Source organism: Symphodus melops (genome assembly GCF_947650265.1).
Source record: "Symphodus melops genome assembly, chromosome: 7".
NCBI classification, from domain to species: Eukaryota; Metazoa; Chordata; class Actinopteri; order Labriformes; family Labridae; genus Symphodus; species Symphodus melops.
In genome coordinates, this window is record NC_136697.1 from 4,652,595 (window position 1) to 4,670,275 (window position 17,681).

Below are 17,681 nucleotides of genomic sequence, written 5' to 3' on the forward strand. Positions count from 1 at the left end.
TAAATAACCAATCATCCCAACATTTTTCTGAGTCATAGCCCAGAATGTGACTTAATTCATAAAATCTACGTAACACACCAACAAGGGCATTTCCAAAAACAGAACATGCGGATAAAAAACACCAGCTCAGGTAAATTAAACACGATATAACGTCCTCTGCACTACGGCTTACTGAATAAAAAAAGATGAATATAAAAATAAACTGAATACTGCAGCTGTCCCTCTGCTGCTTAAAGTGACTATTACATAGTATTTTTAAAGGCATCGTTGGATTATATGACTCATGTCATGTTGTTTGATGCAGGGCTAAAGTTGTGGTTTGAGGCTACGAACCCAAATTATCTAAAATGTGATGACTGGTCATGTGACCACATGTATTTGTACGCCTGTGTGATTATGCTAAGCCAACCTGAGGGAGCGACAGGCGAAACGTTCATGTTCAAACAAACCCTTTCACCCATCATCCTCGTCATGAGCCTCGCTTTTAGGCCCTGCTCAAGTCATCGTCACACGTTCTCTTTGTTACATTATCTACTAAGACACAAATCCACCATGAGCACTAAACAACATTTAGCACAGTTAAAGGAGCAGAGCCAGACTCACGGTGAACATCTGCTGCAGCTGTGTCAGGGTTGGAAAGTGAGATAGAGGAAGGTGCAGGAAGAAGGAGGATAGAGCAAGAACAACAAAAACAGCTTGTGATGATGTTGTTTATAGAGGTTGAAGCTGAGCAGCTCTTTGATTCACTTTAATATTCATAATGCCCATCAGTACAAGCTTCATGCAAAGGTTTTATGGACAACTCTTCACCTTAAAACTGTGAAAACCGCTTCAAATGAATACTGTGGCTATCAGTGTGCTAAAGCTAATTCACTGTTTCACTCCAAAAATGACCTTTACTGTATTCAATAACACCATTTTATTTTTGACAATCAAGATATTCATACCTTTCATGTTACACTCATCTTGCTTCTCCTGACAGGCAATAAATAGATCCTGGTTTCTGTCAACAACCGGTCCTCACTCGGGGAAAGAATTCAGTACAAGAAAAAAGTGTGGGAGAATTTGAGATAGAGAGGCTGCGCTGTGGTGATTCATAGAAAAGTTATGCTGGCACTGCTCCCGAATAATCACATTATTGGGTTGGGAGCAGAGAGGCAGCCAAACATCATGAGAGCTATAGTGAGCCCTGTCACAAGTGATGGCGATAAGCACAGTTCGTGTGTGTGTGTGTGTGTGTGTGTGTGTGTGTGTGTGTGTGCAGGTCATGATGATGCCCTTGGCCTTGTAAGGAGGGGTTATCAGGGGTTATATATTTGATCCCTGCCCTCCCTGCAGGTCTAGCAGCTGCTTTCACTTCACCTGGCCTCCGTAAGTCTGCACTGCTGTTTGTATTGTGCTGCTGTAAAGGTATTTACATTTTAATGTATCTTCATTGTACAAAATAGAGTTGATGGGGAAGAACAGTTTTTAATAATTAACACAGAGCTCAGACTGGGATGAAAGCTTAACAAGGTGAATTGAAGGTGTTTGTTTGAGATAAATCATCGGTCTCTCTCTGCCCCCTTCAGGTACATCACTGACGAATACTCTGAAGCCTGAGCTCACCTGCCATCTGACCTGAACCCACAGGTACTTTCTCCTTTCAAAGAAATCTAATGTTAAAGAATTAAAAACAAAACAGTTTCATCGATTTTTGAAAAGTTTAGTTGTAAAGAACAGACACTGTATCAAGCTGGTGTGACGTGTTTATCAATCCTGAATTCATTTAGTGCAGCCATGGGGGACGCAGAGATGTCTGTGTTTGGGCCGGCCGCCCCGTACCTGAGGAAGTCGGATAAGGAGCGCATGGAGGCATCCACGCGTATATTCGACATAAAGAAGGAATGCTTCGTCCCGGATGCAGTGGAAGAGTTTGTGAAGGCATCCATCACCAGCCGAGATGGAGACAAGGTCACTGTGGAGACGCAGAATGGGAAGGTCAGTGGCCATTATGTTTACCTTATCAACATCTCATGCTGTTTCCTTTCTCACAACTTTAAGCTTAAAGTGCACAAAAAAGTGTAAATTAGGTTCAGTTTTGTGTTTAATGAGCTTTCAGTTGGGATCTAATTTATGTGTCTACTAAAGTACATTCACAATCACTAATGATAAAAATAACTGTATTTATATAGCACCTTTAAAAACAACTGTCTACAAAGTGCTTTACATAAAAACAAACACATCAGCATTTTAGAGAGGAACAGAGGTGGACGGATGGTCAAATACATCAGCAACGTTTGAAAAAAGTGTCTGTTTTCATGAACTGCCGCTCCATTTAGACTCTCTCATCTGCCTGTATTTCAAACGCTCAGACTCACCCACAAAGAACAAAAAAAAGGGTCCCTTAGTGTGCCAAGTCTGGTCTGATTGGTTGGCAAAGAATACTGTCCGGTGCTTCTCTGTGTGATAAAAACACAGATAAGAAGCAGACTACTGCTAACAGGAGGTAGGAGAATTTGAATTGTTGCACATAGAGGTGCCTAAACATGCACAAGACACCTGGAAAAACACTGAAAAAAAGAATATGGTGCATTTAAATAAATTGTTGTTGTCATTTTAGAATAACCAGAACTGCAAAGCAGGCTGTGGCCTGATTTGATTCAAAGTTATATTTGATGCTAAAAAGGCCTTCAAGATATTACGAGCAATGCAGAAGTCATATCTCGGCCTGCTTTTCATGTGAAGACATGAGTGAGTGTCAGTTTCAGCTTCTCTTTATTTTGTACATTTGAAACCAATCTGTCAAAATAAGTAATTCTCTTTATTCAGTTTGATGGACAGTGTTACTTCAGTTACTATGAAGCAGATAGAGCAGCAGAATCACATCAGTCTGCATGTGAGGGAGTCTTGTCTGCCAGTGTTAATCTGAGTGTTAATCTGTGGTGAATTTAGAGCCTCTCTCCTTGAGCGAGTGTAAAGTGCCAATGAGAGAGTGACTACAGCATTTAAAGTGTCAGTGCGCTGCTATTGAGTGACGAAACAAAGCAATGCTGCCATTATCAATCTCTGAATCTTCTGATTTCATTAAAACATTTTTGAAGTGAAATGAATGTGTCTATAACAAACATTTAAAAAAATACATGCATTCTTTTCCCCTCAGACTGTGACTGTAAAGGACTCACAGATTCTGCAACAGAATCCCCCAAAGTTTGACAAGATTGAGGACATGGCCATGTTGACCTTCCTCCATGAACCTGCAGTGCTGTTTAACCTCAAAGAGCGTTACGCAGCCTGGATGATCTACGTGAGTGCACCTTGGATCCCAAACGATTGTAAAGAAATGGATCAAAACATGTTAAAAAAAAACGAACAAAGAGCAAAAAAGAGCCGATTCCTGTGAGCTAGCTCAGGTAGTCGTCTGGAGCTGCACTGATTTCACACTTGACATGCGATGTTGTCCACAATCACCTCACAAAAACTTCCCTTCAATAGACCGGAAAAGTGATGACGTATTTTTGTAGGCCAACCTGGAAGTATCTTCTCCATGGCTTCAAATGAGAATTCTCCTATGAGATGTTTTCATTGGATTTTGGATGATTGCAGAAAATAATCTGTGTCAAACACACGTTTCTGATGTGTAGCTGTTTATTTCAGCTGGATAATCTTTACAGATGAACATCATTTATATGAAGTTTGAACAGTTAATGCAGCCCAGAGAAGTAAAAAGCTAACGTTATGCTACAAGCTAACTACACCACGATCGGTTGATTTTGACGCCACGACCGTTATGCTTCATCGATCTACTCAGCGGTTTCAACAAGCTAGCTAAACGTTAGCTTAATAAGTTGTTTAATAACCTAATATTTACAAGAGCTCTGAAAAACATGACTAGAGGCTGTAAGGAGGATTAGTGAGAGAGTTCCCGGCATGATGACGTGTAATGTCTCCATGACAACCACTGTAGTCTCAATTAGCCATTATTAGCAACCGCCACTTTAAGTTCACGGAAAAACTTTCTCTTAGCTAACATAGTTTATCTCGTCTAACAAAATGTCAACATCTCTTAAACTTGTATTAAGCACAGATCTTATTTCAGGCGTCTAAACACAAACCCATTTAGAATCCACATTGACTTTTAGAGTCAGGAACCCATGGTGCTAAAACGCTAACTCACTTCCTGGTTTTACTTGTTCCTTTGCCACTCTATTAGCAGTCTATTTAAGACGCAAAATCTCTCTGTGCTCTTTCAATGGTAGCTTTGACCTGCACTCGTGACTGCACTCCAGCTTCCACCTGTAGGCTCTGACTGAAGGGTTAAAGGTTTCACCTCATCACTCCTCACTTTTCTTCATGTAATTCAAACAGCTATAAGTGATAAGGTCGGAGCCAAGGCGCTAAACACCAACCACGTTTTGCTGTGTCACTAAATATTCTAAATATAAACGTGAGTTCTTTGACTGGCTGGAAACTGTCTACATGTGATACAGTAAGCAGTGTAGTTCCAATTTTATCTTTAAGATGTGAAAATAAACAGACTAAGTCATCAAAAAATAAAAAGAAAGAAGAAAAGCTTTGTTGTGAATAAGCTTAACAGTGTGAAATTTAGTTGTTTCTTTTATGAAAGTGAAATGGTTCATGGTGTTAAAACAGTAATATTTATTCTGTGAATCTCAGACCTACTCGGGGCTCTTCTGTGTGACTGTCAACCCCTACAAGTGGCTGCCAGTCTACAACCAAGAGGTGGTCATCGCCTACAGAGGAAAGAAGAGGAGTGAAGCTCCTCCTCATATCTTCTCCATCTCTGACAATGCCTATCAGTACATGCTGTCAGGTAGAAACAGATATGAAATACAACTTTTCTTACCTGACATTTAATCTTCAAAATAGCAAAACTGTGTTCTCTTTAACTTTTTAAGACCGTGAGAACCAGTCGATTCTGATCACGTATGTAATATCTTCCACTTGAACCACGACACTGTATGCTCTAAAAATAAAGAGAACATTTTCTACCTAATGCCAATGTAAATTCTGATCATGGACTTTGTAATTGCAGCGGAGAATCTGGTGCGGGAAAGACTGTCAACACAAAGAGAGTCATCCAGTATTTTGCAAGTATTGCAGCTGGAGCAAAGAAAGACCCCAATGCCAAAGACAAGGTGAATAATTGCTTTGTCAAGATTTTTGAGATACTAAAGAGGTTCAAATGACTCTCGAACTGGTCAAGAAATACAGATAATACATGTTCAAACAGTACAAAGATGTTCGGCTTCGTCTAAAGTTGGATTATGCACTTTCAGGGACTACTCCGGACGTAATTTGAAATTACAGAAATATTTTAAACCTTCAAAAATGCCTTTGTCTTTGTGTATCTTCATCCTCGACAGGGAACCCTGGAGGATCAAATCATCCAGGCTAATCCTGCTCTGGAGGCCTTTGGGAACGCCAAGACCATCAGGAATGACAACTCCTCCAGATTTGTGAGTGTTGAACATTGACTCCATCTTTGGGATTTTACAGTATTTGTTTTCTACAAGTGAAGCTTCGAGGTATCTTCACAACATTAACATGATTCTTTCAGGGTAAATTCATTCGCATCCATTTTGACACGAGGGGGAAGTTAGCCTCAGCTGATATTGAAACATGTAAGACGAATTCCATTGACTCTTGCACTGTTTATTTTAGGTTGTATTACAGGATTATACGAGTTTTGACCCATGATAATTGTATTGTACTACACTTCAGACCTTCTAGAGAAGTCACGTGTCACCTTCCAGCTTAGAGCTGAGAGAGACTACCACATCTTCTACCAGATTTTGTCCAACAAGAAGCCTGAAATCCTAGGTGAGTACATGACTGTGGAGTTTTTTTATTATACAAAAACAAATAAATAAACATACAAAAATGAAACATGACTTTCTTTGGCTTTTCATTGCTGCTGTGTGTCCTTATGACTGAGCTCGTCTCTCTCTGTCTTCCAGAGATGCTGTTGGTCACTAATAATCCGTACGACTACGCCTTCATCTCTCAGGGGGAAACCCAAGTGGCCTCCATTGATGATGCAGAGGAACTAATGGCAACAGATGTCAGGCTCTTATTCATCCTTATAACAGTCTAAATTTGAGGTTACTGTGTTTGGTGATGCAAGTTTTGAGCATCTGGTGAGACTGTAGAGACTTAAGAAGACCACTCCAGCTCATCAGCTACTTCTGAGTTATTAAATGAATTCCGAAACGTTACATAATGTTTTCGATCCCCAGCTCCTGCAGTCACATGTCAATGTGTGCTTGGGTAAGACACTTAACCCCAAGATGGCAGTGTATGAATGTGTATAAATGGGATAGTTAATACTGATGTGTTGGTGTGACCTGGGCTGTAAATGCACTTTGAGTAGTAGAGAAAAACTATTAAGCTCAAGTCCATTTATCATTTTGGATATTACCACTAGTGATATCTGGAATGAACAATTGCATGGATTTGAATGGCCAATAGTGCACCATGCAGGATGACTTGTGTGAAAGGTGAACAATGTTACAGTATTTAATGTTTTTAATAAATTAAATGCAGCTGAGCTGGAAGGACACCGAGGTCCTGAATCTGCATTTAGAAACCCCAAAACTACTCCATTAAAGCTGCAAACTATTGTCTTTATTCTAACCAGCACATTTGATTTCTTACATTGTGTAAGTGGACATTTGCATACAAGTAGTGATTTGCCTTACTTTAAGCTATAAGTTGAGTGGTGGTCTCACTTTACTAAAATGGTTTGAATCATTTTTGGAATGTCAAAAATGACAAGCAGTTTAACAATGACCAATGTTTTGTCTTGGCCTCTGTTAGCTTTTGAATCTGTGTATGTGCATGTAGTTGACCATGTGCTCCTCCACAGAGTGCCTATGATGTGTTGGGCTTCACTCAAGAGGAAAAAAACTCTGTGTACAAGCTGACGGGTGCTATCATGCACCATGGTAACATGAAGTTTAAGCAGAAGCAGCGAGAGGAGCAGGCAGAGGCTGACGGCACCGAAGGTCAGAGACTTTCTCTTTGTCAGGTTGGACCAACAAGAGAGACACTGGCACAAGTGTTACAGCAATCGTTTTCCTTCTTTAGATGCTGACAAAGTCGCGTACCTGATGGGCCTGAACTCTGCTGACCTGATTAAAGGCCTCTGTCACCCAAGGGTCAAAGTAGGAAACGAGTGGGTCACCAAGGGACAAAATGTCGCTCAGGTGAGACACAGGAAAAATGTTCAACTGGATCTTTGCTGAACACTTGAGGATTCTGTCACCAACGGCAGGAACACTCTGTTTTAATGTGATAACTTCAACATGGGCTTCAAGGTTTCATGGCACAACAAATATCAACTGTTACCACAGGTGACCTATGCTGTTGGGGCTTTATCTAAGGCTGTCTATGAGAAGATGTTTCTCTGGATGGTCATACGAATCAACCAGTCACTGGAGACCAGACAACCACGCCAGTACTTCATTGGTGTGCTGGACATCGCTGGTTTTGAGATCTTTGATGTAAGAAATGTAATTACTAAGCGATAATACAGATACACGTTTCTTGTAACATTTCACAGATTAACAGTCTTTGAATTGTCTTTCTTCAGTTCAACACCTTCGAGCAGCTGTGCATCAACTTCACCAATGAAAAACTGCAACAGTTTTTCAACCACCACATGTTTGTGCTGGAGCAGGAAGAGTACAAGAAAGAGGGCATTGAATGGACTTTCATTGATTTTGGTATGGACCTGCAGGCCTGTATCGACCTCATTGAAAAGGTGAGATCGTAGACTATTACATATTCGGACAAATATAAGGACTGCAAAGACAGTCTTTCAAACCAATCACATTTTGATCCCCTCAGCCCATGGGTATCATGTCCATCCTTGAAGAGGAGTGCATGTTCCCCAAAGCCTCAGACACCACCTTTAAAGCTAAGCTCTACGACAACCATCTGGGGAAATCTGCAAACTTCCAGAAGCCCAGAGTCGTCAAAGGGAAACCAGAGGCCCATTTTGCCCTGATGCATTACGCTGGAACTGTTGATTACAACATCGTCAACTGGCTGGTGAAGAACAAAGATCCGCTCAATGAGACAGTTGTTGGACTCTACCAGAAGTCAAATCTAAAGCTACTCTCTATCCTCTTTGCAAATTATGCTGGATCTGAATCAGGTACCCTTCCATATACATTTTAGGTTTTGTCCATCTTATTTGTTGTTAATCTTTAAGGTTACCCATTTCTTTCTATACAGCTATGAGCGAGGGTACTGAGGGCAAGAAAGAGAAGAAGAGGAAGGGATCCTCATTTCAGACCGTGTCTGCTCTTCATAGGGTAACGTACATGACTCTGTACTGATCTTATCTCAGAATGTAGAATATTTCTTGTCTTTAAATGTATGCATGTGTCCATATAAAGGAGAACCTGAACAAGCTGATGACCAACCTGCGGTCCACTCACCCTCACTTTGTGCGCTGCCTTATCCCCAATGAGACCAAGACTCCTGGGGCCATGGAGAACCCTCTGGTGATGCACCAGCTGCGCTGTAACGGTGTGCTGGAGGGCATCAGGATCTGCAGGAAGGGCTTCCCAAACAGGATCCTCTATGGCGATTTCAAACAGAGGTAGAACCTTATTTATAGGTGTTTAGAAACATCATTTATTGAGCCCTCTTTGTAGCCGAGGTCTATACTGGTGCTGATGGGCAACCTTATAAAGAAAGAAAGACACATTCTTATATATTTTTCTTTGCAGATATCGCATCCTGAATCCTGCTGCCATCCCTGAGGGTCAGTTCATTGACAGCAAAAAGGGAGCAGAGAAACTCCTTGGCTCACTGGATATTGACCACAACCAATACAAGTTTGGACACACAAAGGTACCATCTGAAATGTTTTTTTTTTTTAGGTTTTTGGAAAAGTTTTTTAAAAACGGTGATGAGAAGATGGCACAAAGGCTAAATATCCATTGTTCTCTTTAGGTGTTCTTCAAGGCTGGGCTGCTGGGTCTGCTTGAAGAGATGAGAGATGAGCGTCTCTCTAAAATCATCACTGCTATTCAAGCCAGAGCCCGTGGTCTTTTGTCACGTATTGAGTTTCAGAAAATAGTGGAACGCAGGTATCTTCAGTGTCAAGTTTAAGATGCCAAGGTTTGTCATTTGTACATTTAAGTTAACCTGTCTGTTTTGTTTAAAAACCTTTTAGAGATGCCCTGTTGGTGATCCAATGGAATGTGCGTTCGTTCATGGGGGTCAAGAATTGGCCCTGGATGAAGCTTTATTTCAAGATCAAACCTCTGTTGAGGTCAGCTGAGACTGAGAAAGAGATGGCCAACATGAAGGAAGAATTCCTGAAGCTGAAAGAGGCTTATGCAAAATCTGAAGCCCGCAGGAAGGAACTAGAGGAGAAAATGGTCTCTCTTCTCCAAGACAAGAATGACCTGCAGCTCCAAGTTCAATCGGTTAGATTGGCACTCTAATGCCATACATTTCACATGTCATTAAAGTATGTGCTAATAAGATGAAACTATTTTTGTGCAGGAGCAAGACAATCTTTGTGATGCTGAAGAAAGATGTGAGGGGCTGATCAAAAATAAAATTCAACTTGAGGCAAAATCCAAAGAGCTGACAGAGAGGCTGGAGGATGAGGAGGAGATGAATGCTGAACTTACAGCGAAGAAGAGGAAGCTGGAGGATGAGTGTTCAGAGTTAAAGAAGGACATTGATGACTTAGAGTTAACTCTGGCCAAAGTGGAGAAGGAGAAGCACGCCACTGAGAACAAGGTATGACTCTTAATACTATGAAATGACTGTGTGAGTTCTGAGTAATATTCAAACTGAAGTCCTTGATAATATTGTCCATAGGTTAAAAACCTGACTGAGGAGATGGCAGCTTTGGATGAAATCATTGCTAAGCTGACCAAAGAAAAGAAAGCGTTACAGGAAGCTCATCAGCAAACACTGGATGACCTGCAGAGTGAAGAAGACAAAGTCAACTCTCTGACCAAGGCCAAGACCAAGCTGGAGCAGCAAGTGGATGATGTAAGAGGTCCTGAAAATTGTACTGTTTATATCATATATATAAGATTAAAAATCTAATAATTGAAAATGTTTCTACTTTTGTTGTTGTAAGCTTGAAGGATCTCTGGAGCAAGAGAAGAAAGTGCGTATGGACCTTGAGAGAGCCAAGAGGAAGTTGGAGGGAGACTTAAAGTTGAGCCAGGAGACTGTCATGGATCTGGAGAATGACAAGCAACAACTGGAGGAGCGTCTGAAAAAGTATATAGACATATTGACATTATTTTCTAAGTATGGTCCTTTCATAATGTGTTCACAGCTAACATTGATTTAACAAATTGTTGCAGGAAGGACTTTGAGATCAGCCAGCTGAATGGGAGAATTGAAGATGAACAGGCCATAATCATTCAACTTCAAAAGAAGCTGAAGGAGCTGCAGGTAAAAATGGGCTTCATTTAGAAACGAGGTAGGACTATTACTGCATTCTAACGTGTTTTTGGATAATAGGCTCGCGTTGAGGAGCTGGAGGAAGAGCTGGAGGCCGAGCGAGCCGCTCGAGCTAAGGTGGAGAAGCAAAGAGCAGACCTGGCCAGAGAGCTGGAGGAGATCAGTGAGAGGCTGGAGGAGGCTGGTGGAGCAACATCTGCCCAGATCGAGATGAACAAGAAGAGGGAGGCAGAGTTCCTGAAGCTCCGCAGAGACCTTGAAGAGGCCACTCTGCAGCACGAAGCAACTGCTGCCACTCTCAGGAAGAAACAGGCCGACAGTGTGGCTGACCTGGGAGAGCAGATTGACAACCTGCAGAGAGTCAAACAGAAACTGGAGAAGGAGAAGAGTGAGCTCAGGCTGGAGCTGGATGATGTGGTCTCCAATATGGAACATATTGTCAAGTCAAAGGTAGGTGTGCAGAAAGAGGTGATGTTACTTTTACATACTATGACATACACATTACTTTTTTTTCTTTGGCTAGAAGAACAAGTAAGAGAAACCTGAAATAAAATCTGCCCATGCTACATGAGAGAAGTGAATAAATGTATGGAAGGACATGCTATGAGCACTTGCTCATTTGAAGTCTCATGTCCCAATTCGGAAATTGTTCTGGTAGTTTAAGCGATGCCATTTTCCTGGGCACTGTAGAGATTGCAAGACATTGAACTCGCCCCCTTCACCAGCAGCTCGCTGTGGGCAGCCCCATACTCTGACATCCCTCCATTACTTCATGTCAATTATATCCCTGTTTGTGTAGTACGTTCTACAACCCTCCCTAGAGGGATCAATAAAGTACATCTTCTTCTTCTTTTACATTTCCCCAGAGTATTAGAAGCGTGATTTAAAATGTTATAAACTGTGGTTTGTTGCTTTTGAAGACTATCTTGGAGAAGAGCTGCAGAACTTTGGAGGATCAGATGAATGAGTACAGGGGAAGGTGTGATGAATATCAGAGATCCCTTAATGACTTCAGCACCCAAAAAGCTAAGCTTCAAGCTGAGAATGGTCAGCGTTTTTCTCTTTCCCCTTCAAATAATAAATTTGATTTAAACAGAATAAAGCAATTAAAACATTTGCATTTCTAGATGAGTATTCAAGACAGCTGGAGGAGAAGGAGTCTCTGATCTCTCAGCTGACCAGGGGGAAGAATTCCAACAATCAGCAACTTGAAGATCTCAAGAGACAACTAGAGGAAGAAATCAAGGTGTGGATTTGCTGCAAAATGTAGAATATTTTATGTCTTAAAGAAGTTGTACGTCCATGAGAAACAAATACACCATCAATATGATTTCAGGCCAAGAATGCCCTGGCGCATGCAGTGCAGTCTTCTCGTCATGACTGTGACCTGCTCAGAGAGCAGTATGAAGAAGAGCAGGAGGCCAAGGCTGAACTCCAGCGCGGCATGTCCAAGGCCAACTCTGAGGTGGCTCAGTGGAGAACTAAGTATGAAACTGATGCCATCCAGAGGACCGAGGAACTGGAGGAAGCAAAGTAAGTCCAGGACATACAAGATCTGAAACAATCTGAAACATGTGGACTTAAATGGATTTGTACGAACACAATTTGGTGATAGTTAACCAGTTCCAAGAAAATTAAAAACAGCAAAGCAACAGGTGTTGCAGCGATGGAAGCGGGCAGTGGAAGTGCTTCAGATAGAAGTGATTGTACCCGAGCTAAAAAGCCTCTGCATGTTTCTAATAAGCTCCAGCAGCAGAAAGCTGCTCAAACTAGGATCAATGTTGGAGATGCTTTTGAAACATGGAGAGAGGTTAGAACGCAGAAAGCTTTACAGAGCCATGCAGAGCTGGCTAAACACTGAAGCTACAGTGTCCACCACATGCAGAGCTGGCTAAACACTGAAGCTACAGTGTCCACCACATGCAGAGCTGGCTAAACACTGAAGATACAGTGTCCGTGACATTGCAACCTATGGAATAATGACGCAGAAGGGGGCAGCTCTCTCCAATGTTTTGAATTTGATCTGCAGTAACCATTGATTTTTATGGAAGTAGTGTCAATGGGCCAGGCGACAAAAAGAGGATAGACTCTGAAGGCACCAGGTGGGAAAGGTTTCTTCGATGTAGGTGAACTAACTGTCCTGCATCCATGCTCTGTATCTGTCAGCACCCTCCTTCAAGGGCTCAGACGTGTCTCCAAAGTGCAAGTCTCTTTTTTATGTGATGCAGCCCCCTTTATTGGTACAAATATATATGATCAATCAAAGTGAAGTGACTGTCAAACAGCCCTTCAATGAATAGCCACTGCACTACATCTTTTCCATAGGTGACGGTAAAGCACAACCCTCATAGGTTCATAGATCAGGTTAAATTTGATTTATTCATGAACCGGATGTAGATCGCTCTGCAGTAAGCCATAGTGGAAAGTCTATGAAGTCATCTCATCTCATCATAAACTTTTTAATTACCCTGTTCTTAAAACAAAGTCGAATTTGACCCCAGTGAATAGGTCTTGTTATTCCCTTTCAGGAAGAAGCTGGCAGCACGTCTGCAGGACGCCGAGGAGGCTGTGGAAGCAGTGAATGCTAAATGTTCCTCTCTGGAGAAGACCAAACACAGACTGCAGAATGAGATTGAAGATCTCATGGTGGATGTGGAGAGGTCGAATGCTGCCGCTGCTGCTCTGGACAAGAAGCAAAGAAACTTTGACAAGGTAAATGAATGTTCTTACAATCAAAAAAACATTAGAATCAAAAAAGTCTCTCATAAATTAGCAATGTTTGGATCACATTCATGAAAGTGACTAGCCAGCATTAACACGTTAATCATGATTAATCACATGGTAGTTTTTCTTTTAGGCATCATAGACTTTTGTTCTCAGTGTCTCCCTTTATTTATTTTGTCCCTTCATGCTCTCCGTAGATAGTGGTCCTCAGTGTCTCCTTGTAGTCTCAGTGATGTAAAAGAAGGACCCTGCTGCATCTCATTGACCTTTGCTACCGTTCCTTTGAGCTGTTTGACATCAGTGTGTGAACCCTCACCACTTCCTGTTTCTGTGGTTTAGTTACCTTGGTGACCTTTACTCTATTTCATGATAAAAGCAGTTTTACATTCAAACATCAAGTAAAAAATTCTCAATTTAGAACAGAATTAATGCTTAGCAATTTGTATTTCTTATTTTTAAATGCAAAGCTAGTATTATGTAGCGCTTAATTGACAGCCCGTATAGACTCTAGCTCGGTGGCAAACACATGTTTCTAATGTGTAGCTGTTTAGTACAGCTGGATAATCTTTACACAATTTATATGAAGTTTGAAGAGTTAATGCAGCCGAGAGAAGTAAACAGCTAACGTTGTGATACAAGCTAACTACACCCATGGCGCTAAAATGCTAACTCAGTTCTCGATTTTAGGACTCATTCCTGTACCAGTCTATTGATAACTTATACCTTAATGCACAAAGCACTCGTTTTAGATTCTGGGCGTTAACAAGCTGAAACAGTCTCTACAGATTCTCACTTTTCTAAACTGTGGAGCTCATAATAATGTGATGATTTAAACGTTTGATTGCATCTCAATGTTTAGGTCCTGTCTGAGTGGAAGCAGAAGTATGAGGAGTCTCAGTGCGAGCTGGAGAGCTCTCAGAAGGAGGCCAGGAATCTGAGCACTGAGCTCTTCAAACTGAAGAACTCCTACGAGGAGTCTCTGGATCATCTGGAGACCATGAAGAGGGAGAATAAAAACTTACAGGGTAAGATCAACCACAAGGTTTTCTGTTGAAAAACCATGCAGTGCAGAAAGACAATATAATACTCTAAGAATTAAATTGTGAGATTATCATAATGTTTGATTTTCCACAGAGGAGATCTCTGACCTCACTGAGCAACTTGGTGAGGGAGGAAAAACCATCCATGAGTTGGAGAAGGTCCGTAAGCAGCTCGAGCAAGAGAAGAGTGAGATTCAGTCGGCTCTTGAGGAAGCTGAGGTAAACTGAAACTCAGCTCATCCGTTTCTCAAAAATGTACATTATGTGTTGCAAAGTAACAGTTCAAAACCAAGTCGGACAAAAATAATGGCTTTGATTGTTATCTTAGGCTTCTCTTGAGCATGAAGAGGGCAAGATCCTCAGAGCTCAGCTTGAGTTCAACCAGATAAAGGCAGAGATGGAACGCAAGCTAGCCGAGAAAGATGAGGAGATGGAGCAGTGCAAGAGGAACCTGCAGAGGACCATCGACACTCTGCAGAGCTCTCTTGATGCTGAGACTCGCAGCAGGAACGAGGCCCTCCGTTTGAAGAAGAAGATGGAGGGAGACCTCAATGAGATGGAGATCCAGCTTAGCCAGGCCAACAGGCAGGCGGCTGAGGCCCAGAAACAACTGAAGGCTGTTCATGCACATCTGAAGGTATGAACTATATACACAAAGAGAAATTACAGAGCTAAAGTAACTAGCTTAACAACTCAACATGCACTTACCCAGGATGCTCAGCTCCAGCTGGATGAGTCTCTGCGAACAAACGATGATCTTAAAGAGAACATTGCTATCGTTGAGAGGCGCAACAACCTGCTTCAGGCTGAAGTGGAGGAACTGAGGTCTGCTCTGGAGCAATCTGAGAGAGGACGCAAACTTGCTGAACAAGAGCTGCTGGATGTTAGTGAGAGAGTGCAGCTACTGCACTCACAGGTGAGATACAGTATATGTGCTGACATACTTGAATATCATTACATGTTTAATATTTTCATAATGTAACTCCTGCCTTTTTATGAACAACCAGAACACCAGCCTGATAAACCAAAAGAAGAAGCTGGAGGCGGACACTTCCCAGCTTCAAACTGAAGTGGAGGAAGCGGTGCAGGAGTGCAGGAACGCTGAGGAAAAGGCCAAGAAGGCCATTACTGATGCTGCCATGATGGCAGAGGAGCTGAAGAAAGAACAGGATACCAGCGCCCACCTGGAGCGTATGAAGAAGAACATGGAGCAAACCATCAAAGACCTGCAGCACCGTCTGGATGAAGCTGAGCAGATCGCCTTGAAGGGAGGGAAGAAGCAGCTGCAGAAGCTCGAGGCCAGGGTGAGTATGAATTTTCCCTTTTTTTTTAGAGCATCGAAAGTGATGTTAAATAAGTAATTAAGAAATTAAAATGAAAAACATGTCCCTGACCAGGTGAGAGAGCTGGAAAATGAGGTGGAAATGGAGCAGAAGAAAAGCAGTGAAGCTATAAAGGGAGTCCGCAAATATGAGCGCCGAATCAAGGAGCTTACCTACCAGGTTTGAAGAACAAAAATCCATGTGTGCTCATGGTTCTTTTCATAGAAACTTACATTGTCAACGTGTGTCTCATCTACACAGACTGAGGAGGACCACAAGAATATTGTCAGGCTTCAAGATCTGGTAGATAAGCTGCAGCTGAAAGTTAAAGCCTACAAGAGATCTGCCGAGGAATCTGTAAGTTAAGCAACGTGTCAAGTAAGGTCTTCATGTTCCTTCCCCTGTCAATGTGTGGCTCATTTCATTTTTCCATTTCACCTAAACAGGAGGAACAAGCCAATGTTCACCTCAGCAAGTTCCGCAAGCTGCAGCACGAGCTGGACGAAGCTGAAGAGAGAGCTGACATCGCGGAGACTCAGGTCAACAAGCTACGTGCCAAGAGCCGTGACGCCGGCCCCAAGGTTTGAAGCATGCACTCTGTAACAGGTGCACAGCATCTGACCCTGACACATGCTGCCCTCTGTTGGCTGCATTTAATACGTATGCTGCTCTGCTTTTTCAAGTATTAGTCCAGAACTGTGTAAGGTCCATAGCAGTGCTTTGGTCTTTAATAGTTGGTAAACAAGTACATTGCTTTGAGGCTCTAAAGCAGTACTAATCTGAAGACTAAACAGCTCTCTCTCTTTTCTTTTCCTGTCAACTATCCTGGCTGCCACAGAAAGGGTTTGAGGAGGAGTGAACCTGTGGAACCTTTGGAGAAACCCTTTTGGTGTCCTGTGTGCTGTAGATCCCCTAAACCAGTGGTTCTCAACTGGTGGGCTGGGACCCAAAAGTGGGTCACGGAGCGCTTTTTATTGGGTCACGAATGTGTGACTAGAAAACAAAAAAATTATAAAAAGTCCATGAAGCGCTCTGAAAACATGTTGGTTTTGTTACTTCTCTATGATTTACCCATTGGAGGTCTGAACTAAACTATTTTTCATTCAATAAATCTGATTGGTTGAAATGAAACGTAGGTCACAAATTTAATAAACAAGGTTGTTTGTGGGTCCTTAGAAGAGACCAGTTGAGAACCACTGCCCTAAACTATCACTATTCACATCCTGTAGTCTTTAATAAAACCTCATTCAGCATTGTGTTTTTCTTTTTTTTAATCTTTGGGTTTATGAAATATTTGACTGACATTTAATTTTGTCAACTTCAGTTGAGCGATGTCACACAACAGGGAGTGATGTGCTGAACATGAGCTGATGATATTCAGCACATCTGCCCAAACTGGAGTTTGATTTCACTTTAACACAGCAGTTCTGTGACCGACGTGTTCAAGAAATCAACAACCAAACAACAGACTGTAAGATCTCCATCAGTGGTTACCACACTACTTAGTTTGATGTACTCTTCTTTGTAGGTTTTCATTTAGAGGTCCTATGTTCTGCCCTTTTTGGGGTTTGTACATCTAATTTATGTGTCTACTAAAGTAGGTTCACAATCGCTTTGAATCCTCGACGATCAGGATCCCCACGTGGTCCTAGTCTTTTCTGATTGGTTGGCCATTCTGCTCTGTTGTAATTGGTCAGTCACTCAGCACGGATGTCACATAGGCGTGCAGCACCAGCTTGGTCTTGCTACAACAAGCCAATGGGCTTGTATCAGTGATGTCACTAGCAAGACATCACACAAATTTCTTTGGGGGGGGGGAAAAGGACTACTGCTACAGCTAACAGGAGGACGTAGGAGAAGCCGCATTTCCGTGGACTTTGAATTTGTGCAATGATCATTGATCATAGATCATGAACAAGACACCTGGAAAACACACTAAAGAGGATATAAAACCAGAAAAATGTAGTAAATTACATCGAGTCTATTTTGTGAGTCAGGGGCTCCAACTAGATTAATCAGAGTGAAAAGTCCCAGTGACGTTGTACTTGTGCCTTTCGTCCAATCAGAATACTCTGTTGGAACTAACTGTTTAATCTCGCTCTCTATGAATAATTCTTTATTTGTTTATCACCAATTTATAACAAGT

General features: G+C 41.9%; 1 protein-coding gene across 1 annotated transcript; it reads left to right on the forward strand.

Moving 5' to 3' along the window:
* Nucleotides 1-1,375: 1,375 nt before the first annotated feature.
* Nucleotides 1,376-16,788, forward strand: LOC306826155 (myosin-7-like). The gene is made up of 39 exons (XM_079347290.1): nucleotides 1,376-1,410; nucleotides 1,572-1,632; nucleotides 1,773-1,980; nucleotides 3,143-3,286; nucleotides 4,657-4,813; nucleotides 4,899-4,926; nucleotides 5,036-5,138; nucleotides 5,367-5,459; nucleotides 5,561-5,624; nucleotides 5,725-5,823; nucleotides 5,961-6,064; nucleotides 6,869-7,007; nucleotides 7,090-7,208; nucleotides 7,356-7,505; nucleotides 7,595-7,765; nucleotides 7,852-8,161; nucleotides 8,242-8,321; nucleotides 8,406-8,611; nucleotides 8,742-8,865; nucleotides 8,968-9,104; nucleotides 9,191-9,446; nucleotides 9,526-9,768; nucleotides 9,850-10,026; nucleotides 10,118-10,263; nucleotides 10,350-10,440; nucleotides 10,510-10,899; nucleotides 11,370-11,496; nucleotides 11,577-11,695; nucleotides 11,786-11,982; nucleotides 12,978-13,161; nucleotides 14,033-14,198; nucleotides 14,308-14,432; nucleotides 14,542-14,850; nucleotides 14,926-15,129; nucleotides 15,221-15,517; nucleotides 15,611-15,715; nucleotides 15,797-15,892; nucleotides 15,982-16,116; nucleotides 16,374-16,788. Exons 3-39 carry the CDS (start codon nucleotides 1,780-1,782, stop codon nucleotides 16,392-16,394), a joined length of 5,817 nt encoding a protein of 1,938 aa, XP_079203416.1. The 5' UTR covers nucleotides 1,376-1,410; nucleotides 1,572-1,632; nucleotides 1,773-1,779; the 3' UTR covers nucleotides 16,395-16,788.
* The last annotated feature ends 893 nt before the right edge of the window (nucleotides 16,789-17,681 follow it).